Source organism: Nicotiana sylvestris, chromosome 1 (genome assembly GCF_000393655.2).
Source record: "Nicotiana sylvestris chromosome 1, ASM39365v2, whole genome shotgun sequence".
Classification (NCBI taxonomy): domain Eukaryota; kingdom Viridiplantae; phylum Streptophyta; class Magnoliopsida; order Solanales; family Solanaceae; genus Nicotiana; species Nicotiana sylvestris.
The window spans coordinates 176,335,965-176,345,934 of NC_091057.1; the positions used below are offsets into that span (position 1 = coordinate 176,335,965).

General features: G+C 37.6%; 1 protein-coding gene across 1 annotated transcript; it reads right to left on the minus strand.

The window, feature by feature from the left end:
* Positions 1-2,424: 2,424 nt before the first annotated feature.
* Positions 2,425-4,472, minus strand: LOC104223101 (scopoletin glucosyltransferase-like). The gene has a single exon (XM_009774457.2). The coding sequence runs from the start codon at positions 4,033-4,035 to the stop codon at positions 2,596-2,598; it is 1,440 nt and encodes a 479-aa protein (XP_009772759.1). The 5' UTR covers positions 4,036-4,472; the 3' UTR covers positions 2,425-2,595.
* Between the last annotated feature and the right edge of the window lie 5,498 nt (positions 4,473-9,970).

Consider the following 9,970-nt stretch of genomic DNA (forward strand, 5'->3'; position numbering starts at 1 on the left):
AAGAGGGATAAAAAGTAAAATAAGAAAATGAATAAAAAAGAAAGTAACAGTATGTACAAAACATCAATAGGTTGTTTGAGGGTACTCTTTCCTAGAAATTCCTCTATTTTCCTTTCATAAAATCCCTCTCTATATATGTTTTGAGTTCTGTTTCTTCTTCTATAACAGGTACATACACGATCTTACTCTTGCCATGATGATGATTATTTCATAACAATTAAGTAGTTGCATGGTTGGTAGAAGCAGCCAGCCAAGTTTCATTCCAAATCCGACAAATGCATAATCACATATAGAATTAGCAAATTAAATAAAAATTTCACCTGAATGGTTCATTAGACGGGAAATAAAACAAGGGGTTTTCGTTTCAGGAGAAATTTCAGTCCCCAAATTAGTTCGTCTTAACTACATTGAGAGAACTTTCTTTTGATATATTGTAACAATCGCGCCACTAACTACCTTCAGTTCGTCCAAAAATATTGAAAGAGAAAAGAGATGTTTCATGACAAGATCTGGTCACTAAAAATCTTTTGAAAATCAGCATTGACAAGGGCTACAATGCTATGACTATCAAACGTAAAATAAAAGTTTAGTGATCAGATTGTGTTTTTTCATGCTATTTGTCAAAATAAATAATAGAATAACGTGAACCCCTCATAACCTATAGGTAGATATAAGGATGATGACAAGAGCTACAAGATCCAGTACGAGGTGCCAATACTTGGGAATGAGCACGTGAAGATCACAGTAAAAGATAGAAATCTTGAGTACAAAAAAGGAAGACTGGGAGAGTATATGAGAAAAACGATCAGATGATGAGTTTTAGTAATTAACAAGTTATGGATACTACAATTACAACATTATACTTGCGCCAAGGTTGATAGATCATGGTTGAGGAGATTAAGATTGAGAACTCTTTTTTTGCTAATTGGAAGCCATTTATTTAAGACAAGAAATAAAAGTTTGAGGTGACAAATAATAAAATATGTCAACTAAACTAATCATGCGATTTTCAAAATGTCATCCACGATCGGTTTGTTGAAAAATTCTAAAATGCTGTGATTTTTGTTTTTGTTTCAAGTGAAAGAGATGGAAAAAAGGAACAAAATAATTATCTACGTTTAATATATATTAGACTTTGAAAATCGTGTATTAGGACCGCGTATATATATGTATCAAAAGGTGAAATTTTCCTTTTAAGTTCTTTTTTTTTATTTCAAAAAATAAAATAAAAAATTGTATGAAAACATGTCAACTAAGTTGTCTTATCTAATAAAAATATTTTATTTGTCGCATCACAAAGATATAGAATTTTAGTTGTATGGATACTCATAAGATCTTATATCTTGATTAAATTATAAAGATTATTTCAAAATTCATTAATCTTTTACAACCGCGCGAAGCGCGGGATATTTGACTAGTTTTCTTATAATCAATAACTCCTAATACATATTTCTCAATTGACAATATAACTAATCCATTTAACCTGTCTTGTGATATGATTGTTCTTAGATAAGATTTTATCATTTTTAATTTTGAAAACTTCTTTTAGGTGAAGCAATAACATAAGTTATGAACATGATTCCATAAGCAATTTAGGCATTTGCAAAAGAATTAAATTTTTTTATTTGATTAAGTCTATCAATTAAACTGTTATCTTCTAATTGTACTATTTTCCTTAATACTTTTAATTCAGAAAATAAATCTAAACCATCAATATCAAATTAATTATTATGCTTTAAAGGACATTCAAGATTAAGATAATATTTTTTTAAATTTCCAACATCTAGTGATCTTAGTTTTTACTGCCAAATAGAAAACCAAAAATATTTTCATATGCTTCAAATTGTTCAAATCTATTTTGAAGTGAAAAAATAGTCTTGTCTATTACGTATAAAAGTAATCAACTCTAAAGAACTCTTCGAAAGATTTTGAGATTTCATTATCAACATTCGCATCAAATTATTACTTCCTATATATTACAAGTTTCTTACGAAATTCGAGTTCGATATTCATTTTATGTGCAATTTCATTAGTAGAAATTATAGCAATTACAAATCTTTCTTCTCTATATTTGTTAAAGAAAGAAATCAAACATCCTTCTCAAATATCCCCAAGCACGGGATTTTTAAATTAGTTGCTAGTCAGAAGTGGAATTTTGGTGACTGATGATGATGATAATTGTCACTGTAAGGAGGATAGAGGAAAATTGTCAGTCTTGTGGTACAATAGACCTAAGCTAGTGTATCAACTTTCTTCATACTTCATAGCCACTAGTTTGCAATTTTGTCTGTATTGTCATTATCCACGTCTAAGATGTGGACCTATGTTTTCAGCTTTTTTCTTCACGTCTTAAAGAAAGTAGGTTGTCGTTTCATAAAAAAAAAAAAAAAAAAAAATCACTTTACTTAACTCATAGCATAGCAGTTGCCTTAAAGGGCCTAATTGATATTCTATAGTTTCCTGTTTTTTATACAAAGCTTATATTTCATAAATTGGGCACGGGAAGGAACTAGTATTAACTTTAACTTCGAACTCAGTCTGATTTTTAAAATCAGACTAAGTACTAACATCCTTATTCTAGTAGTGGATAAATCGTTAATCACTAGTGGAACTAAATATACTTATATCTTCCAGCAAAGTAGTCAAATTAGAGCAAGATGATCCTCCTATTTCAACAGCTTTCCTTGCCATTTCCTTGTACGCTTTAGCTCTGCTTCTGAATCCTTCTGCTTCTTCACCCACCATTACCCTCCTTATTGCCTTTGCTATTTCTTCTTTTTTCACTCCCTCGGTATATGTTTTTTGCCATTTCACAGAACCAACGCCAACCCCAGTTCTCAAGACTTCAGTTACCAACTTTTCATTACAGAATTGTTCCGCAAATACAGGCCATGTCACCATTGGCACCCCTGCTGATATTCCTTCCAACGTAGAATTCCATCCACAATGTGTAACAAAAGCTCCCACAGATTCGTGATCAAGAATTAGTACTTGGGGTGCCCATCCTCTTATTATTAATCCTTTTTCTTTCATTCTTTCTTCGAATCCTTTAGGCAACTCATCTTCGTTGTCTTGTACCTCTTTGTCTTTTCTAATAACCCAAATAAATTCTTGTCTAGAAGCTTCAATTCCCATAGCTAGTTCTCGCATTTGTAATGTGGTGAAATTTGCTATGCTCCCAAAGCAAATGTAAATAATGGAACTTGATTTTTTTGAATCAAGCCATTTCATGCAGTCGTGTTTATCGATAGAGGATTGCTTCCCCCTTTCAGCTTTATCTTCAATGTCCCTATTGCACAATGAAAGCGGGCCAATAGCCCAAGCTTTTCTACCTAGAACCTTGGTATAATGTTCAACATAATCTTGTTCAAGCTCGTAGAAGCTGTTGAAGATAACTCCATAGCCCTTCAAGCCCGATTCCCTGACTGTTTTTACCATCAGGGGAATATTTTTCTCTTCCTCAATTCGATCAAACGGTGATAACTGTGATTTAGTCAGCTTGATCTGGTGAGGTAAATTCGGTACAACAAAAGATTCAGAATCAGAGGCGACATTCATAAAAGGCTTATGAAGCCTGATGCTCTCCCCAGCACAAAGGGCAAAGAAGCTTGTGCCATGAATAGCCAATCTTGGAATGTTAAATTTGGCTGCAGTATCAATTGTCCAAGGAAAGAATATATCAGAAACAAGACAATTGGGACGACATTCTTGAATAAGGTGCTCTAGTGGTTCTTGCATCATAACTGTAGCCTTGAAGAAGTTTAGGAGCAAGTCATCGGAAGGTATGAGATCGAGGCGCTCGCATTCTTCATGCAAGCCGTGTTCAACAGCTTGGAATTTGATCAAACGGATGTCAATTTCGATTCCTAAATTCTTGTTTCTTTGAATTGCTTTTGAGAAAACAGATTCATTGAGAGGAGTGGTGATTATGGTGGCCTTAACACCACGCAAAGCGACAAGCTTGGCCATATCAAGCGTAGGAATCATGTGACCATGAGCCATCATGGGAAAGAAGAAGAAATGGAGCTGACTCATATGTGAAAAATCTGGAAAAAAGAAGTTGCAGCCAAAAACAAAAAGCAGAAGAAACCTAAGTAAGAGTTCAGTTCAGTTAGTTGCCAGAGTTTTCAATTCACTTCTACTTGAATTGTAAAGCAAAAATCAGAGTTAAAATGCATCTCTCCGCCATTCTTTGCCCTTCAGTTGGTTAGTCTGTTGAGAACATGGAAATGCCATGTTTGTTTTTTTAATCGGGAAAATGTTTATTTTACGCAATTTGGGCATGCAATGCAAAGGAACTAACTGTTACACCCCAAGTTTTCATACGTGAGAGTACATCGTAAGTCATTGATGTAAGCTCGGAAATGAGATTCTATTTGGAAGCAAATAAAGTAAGTTAATCATGTTACCTTGGAGGTTACAAATATTTAAGATCATGAATAACGAGTACCAAGAGGGTTGGAAATCTTAGAAGCTAAACCAATTGAAGAAAATAAGTTTCGTCGAAAGTCGACAAGTTTCGAATGTTATAACATGTACTTTGGGGTGAGACTAGGGTTATTAACATGATAAGGAGGTTATTCTATGAGTTATTTTAGTCGTATGATATTCATTTTCTACATTTTGAAGGCAAGCAAGTTGTGGAACAAGAGTTGGCAAAGGTCATCACAAGTTACATTCATAAATTTGCTGAAATTTAGGTCAAATGTATCTGAGAATTTCTCCAAATATACTTGGAATCATGGGGTGTTCTACCTACCAAATTGAAGGTCTACGAGTTTAGTTTCTAACGCATTAAACCGTTCGTTAATACGACATCGGAGTAGAGAGATATTCGCGTTTTCACGAGACCGCGCAAGCAGCTCCCAATGGGACCCACTTAGGCGGTGGTTGACCTACTTCAATTTATAAACGATTTGGACGCCTATTTTTGCTCATTTTTCAACTAAACTTCGTCTCCAAACTTCTCCTAACCCTCCTAAACATATACCACAAGGTTTTGAAGTGATTCCAAAGTGATTACACCATATTTCCACATCAAAACTTAGTTCTAGTGAAGAACAACACCTCTTTGAGGTTGTGTTGTCATTGAGGATTGTTGTGGGCTGTATTTGGATGAAATTCCAAGTTTTTGCTGCTTGTCTAAGGTGAGTATAACAGCCTACTAATTGTGCTTAATCTTGCTTGTATGTTGGTTAAGTTGTTAGGATGATAAACTACAAGATAATACTTGGATTAGCTTAAGTCACTTCTATGGTGTTGTATTGCTATTAAGGGTTGTTGTAAACTGAATATAACTTGGATTTTGACTTGAAGTTACTGTATAAGGTATGTATATTGTGATCTTGCTTGTGCCTAAGGTTATCTTGATGTTGATTAAGTTAAATGGATGGGCTAGACATGAACTAGTGAATAAAGTTGCTAATTGAGGATAGTTGAAGTTGTGGATTATTTTCGTTGTTATAAATATATGGTTTAAGGCTGGAATCATTGATTAATGACTTCATTATCATGTTAATGATACTTTTATGTTGAAGTAAGAAGTCTATAAGGATTGATAAGGGGTATACGGATTCCAATCGGAGCTTGCCGCTCGTCGTAATGTAGTTGTGACTTGTTGTTGTTATATGGTGTCTTGATATTGATAATTATGTATTGATGGATTGCTCTGGTAATTGTTGTTGGTATATGGTATTGGAGGAGGCCCTTGTTACAAGGGAGATGCTGCCCAAATTTACGTAAACGAGCTACTAGCTTAAGTTATAGACTTAGCCTTTGCTCAGCACTGATTTTGAATCTCCTTATACTATGATAGATTGAGTTGACTTGTTTGAAGAGTTGCTTGGAAGGGATTAAGGACTCAACGGGTTTAAGGTATGTTAAGACACTTTCTTCTTTCTTTTGGCATGATCTAAAGTGAAATGAATACGCTACTTCATAACGGATCTACTCCTAGCAACTAAGGTTGTCCATGTTGTTCTTTCCTTATAAAATTATTCTAAGCAAGCGTGTATGATCCTTGAATCCTACTAAGGTTCATATTGAGGGTATGGATGTCCATAGTGTTCTTAAGTCACTTCAAAAGATTTAGAATGTGATTCCATGAGTCTAGCATGCATTATATATAGTATCTATTTTACTCTACCGAGCCGCTCTATAGTCGGCCGGGTACGGCACCTATTGTGCAACCACTGATCAGTTGGGTTTACCGAGCTCCACGTGGCCGGGTACGATTCTACCGAACCTTATGATGGTCGGGTACGCTTTTACCGAGTCCTCTTTGAGGCCGGGTACGATATGATGATGATGATGCCCACAGAGGCGAATGTTTTAAAAAGTTTATGTATATATATGTATTATGCATTTCATATCAGTAACCCCCAGAGGCACTCTGATGTTACAGGTTGTATCTCCTCTATCTCTCTCTTTACATTACTGTTCTTGTTTATGCTTTCCTGCCTAACATACTCGGTACTTTATTCGTACTGACGTCCCTTTTGCCTGGGGACGCTGCATTTCATGCCCGCAGGTCCCGATTGATAGGTTGACAGTCCTCCTAGTAGGCTATCAGCTCAGCGAAGGTGTTGGTGCACTCCACTTGCTCCGGAGTTGCCTATTTGGTCAGTATGCTTTGGATATGTATTGATTGATATGGCGGGGCCCTGTCCCGACCTTTATGATTTTATGTACTCTTAGAGGCTTGTAGACATATGTCAGGTGTATGGATAATTGTATGGCCTTGTCGGCCTATGTTTCGAGTTTACTAATGGTCATGTCGGCCTTATAGGCCCGTATGTCACATATATTAGTTTGTATATCATGTTGGGTCTTCATATGTTGACTATTCCCTTATGTTTTATTCTTGTTATCTCAGGACGGGTTTTCTGGCTCATTTACTCATGATAACATGATAAGAAAGATATGTTACGTTGGTACTCGGTTGAGTAAGGCACCGGGTGACCGTCGTGTCCCTTCGGTTTGGGTCGTGACACTAACATTATGACTTCAACGGTTATTGGGTGAAAAAGAAAATCGATACTTACAACAACAACATACCCAGAATTATCCCATACTGTGAGGTTTGAGAGGGTAGTGTATACGCAAATATTACCCGAATCTTTGTGAGGTAGGGGTAAGCTGCTAGCTGTAAGTACAAAACTTTAAGCTGCTAGCTGTTTGGGATAGGAAGTTTTAATGACGCGTCATACAAATATGAATAAGTTTAATTTTGAACATCAATAGTAGAAAACATAAGTAACTTCTAGTGAGTACTTTTTATTTTTATTGTTACTTTTTATGTTATACAATATTAGGGTAGGATGAGTTCAAATGGAGTAATGTGATTAATGGAATTCATAACTGATCTTAATTGTATGTCTGAGAAGTGTTTGAGCAAATAAATGCTAAACCAATTAATAATAAGTTAATAGGGTGAATCTCAATTAAACTTAATAAATTCTAGATCAAATAAAACAAACTCTTGTATAACGAGTAGAGTTCAGGAGCATTAAATAGTGACCTTAATATGATATGATTGACAAAATATGTAGTATTATAAATGTATAATAAATGTAAGAAATGACAAGGGTTATAGTGTAAAGGAATTATCACCCAGTGATTGTGTGTTTCCTTTCTCTGATGACGACGACGTGGAAAGGCAAGAGGTCAAAATATATATGAGATCTTGAGATTTATGGATAAAAATTGAATAACATGTGCTTGAATAAAACGAATAAGACAACTCTTTCGTATATTCTTCTCTCAACTTTTACAATCTGTTCTAGTTCCCAAAAAGGCAGATCCCATTTTTGTTCTTTATCTCTTCCTATTTATAAGGGACATTCCCCCAAAACCCTAAAAAGTACAACATAGAGAATATCTCAAGGAATATTCTTTATGTCCATTTCTGAACCTAAGTTACCGTTACTGTCATGTCTCAGCTGCCCGCTTTTGGCGTCGACCTTTATGAGGATGACATTCAGTCGTTATATCGTGGTCGACCCCGTCCTTCGTCTTGCTTCTCCGTTACCGTTGTTACCAAATTTGGACCTATACAGTAAGTCCCTCCGCTTGTCGAGGTCGTAGCCCTGCACGTCCTCGATAAGCGGACACCATTCGTTTTCGTCATGGGAGAATTTGGCTATTAAATCACGTCGGGTCGACCAAGATCGAGAGAACGACACTACCAGCAGAGTCATAACTGGCCTGGTTACCGTGATGTGACGTCACTGCCATGCGCGTCATCATTACTCATCTTCCCGAGATAGTGTCGATGTGCTTGTTTCTTTGGTTTTAGTGCCATTGACAATCCTTCGCTTCGATTCTTGCGCCATCCAGCCCTATAAGTAGATGAGGGTTTCATTTTTTCAGAAGTTTGCGCCATTTCTCTCCTTGGATGTACATCAGCTTCCTCCGATCTTTTTCATCAGTTCTTGTTAGCAGCTTTGTTTCTGCGATTCCGTTTCTCGCCTTCTTGTTTAGTCATCACCTCTTTCTTTAGGTTGAGTAGCACACCTTTTGTTGTCGAGATGTCCCGAACCCTTCGCTTACATGACGTAGTTCCCGACGCTACTCCGTTGTCGGTGGCCCCTCCTTCCGGTGGTGAGGATTTCGTTACTGAAGAGGGTGAGAGTTTTCCTTCCAAAGAAGAGATGTTTCCCAGAAACCCTCTATCCAGAAACGATTTCCACAAGGAACCCGCTTCTTCTCCCATTTCGGTGATCTCCGAAATCGGGCCATCTCATATAGATGAACTCCGATCCACATACCATATTCCTCCTCACATCGAGATGGTCCCAGCCGGGGGCAACATCGTGGAGGTCCATAGACCTGGGTACTGTGCTTTTTATGTTTATCCTTTCATAATTGGTTATACTCTCCCTCTTCTTCCACTGGTGGAAGAGTTCTGTCGATTTTACAACGTCTGCCCAGCGCAATTATCTCCATATTTGTATGAAGCCTTTTTTATGTTGATAAAGTACACGAAGTTGGATGGTTGTGAAGTCGACATCCGCCACCTATTACATATGTTTTCACCAAGCTTTCACAGAGGCACCATGATATAGTTGCAACATCACGGGACCAAGGGGCTGATAGTTGGAATGGACGACAGGGTAAGCCGAAAGTTTTGACACAAGTACTTTTTTATCAAAACAGAGCACTTGATGTCGGACCTTGCTGGATTTCCTGAGCAGTGGAATCATAATCGTAGGTGTTGATGACATACACTTGTTGTCTTCTTTCATCATTTATGATCTTTATTTATCTGTGATTTTTTTGTGTAGTTGAGAGGCGTGTACCCTTTCCCATCGTCGTTATTGAGTACTCGGTAGCTCGCGTATTACCTCACATGGCGAGGATTCGAGATTGGGCGGTTTTCTACAAATGCTTTGGACTGAACGTTCCATCTAGTAAGTGTTTCTTTTGTTTTGATCTTCGGCTGCCTACCGTCGTTTATTGATACGACCTCTTTGTGGTGACAGGTTGACGGGCTTCTAAGAAGAAAGCTCTAGTGTCGGCATTTTGCCAGGCTATTGCTCAGCAAGGATGCAATTTACTTTGGCTGAGTCCACCCGCGGGGGTCGTACTTAAACTTTATCAACAAGAGACCCCCCTCCTCGGGATGTCGATGAATGGGACGAGATCTCTTCCCGGCCTGTCTACCACCTCGTAGACGAGTCCTATAATGGGGAGGAGTCGTCGTCGAGGAAGAGGAGGAGGGTGGAGCTTATGAAAGCCATCGCCACCAGAGTTGAAAAGAAGAAAGTCGTTGCTTTGAGAGGGGTGTCCTCACCTATGTTAGACGTAGGGACTGTTTTTATGGCGGATGCTATCACGACGGGGAGATCTCCTAGGGTCGAGAGGACGTACCAAGGGGGAACCTGTGCAGACTGCTGAAGATGGTGCGTCATCGGCTGCCGGAGTGGATGGGGCGATGCCCTTAGAGGACGATGGTTCAGGTTCGGACATC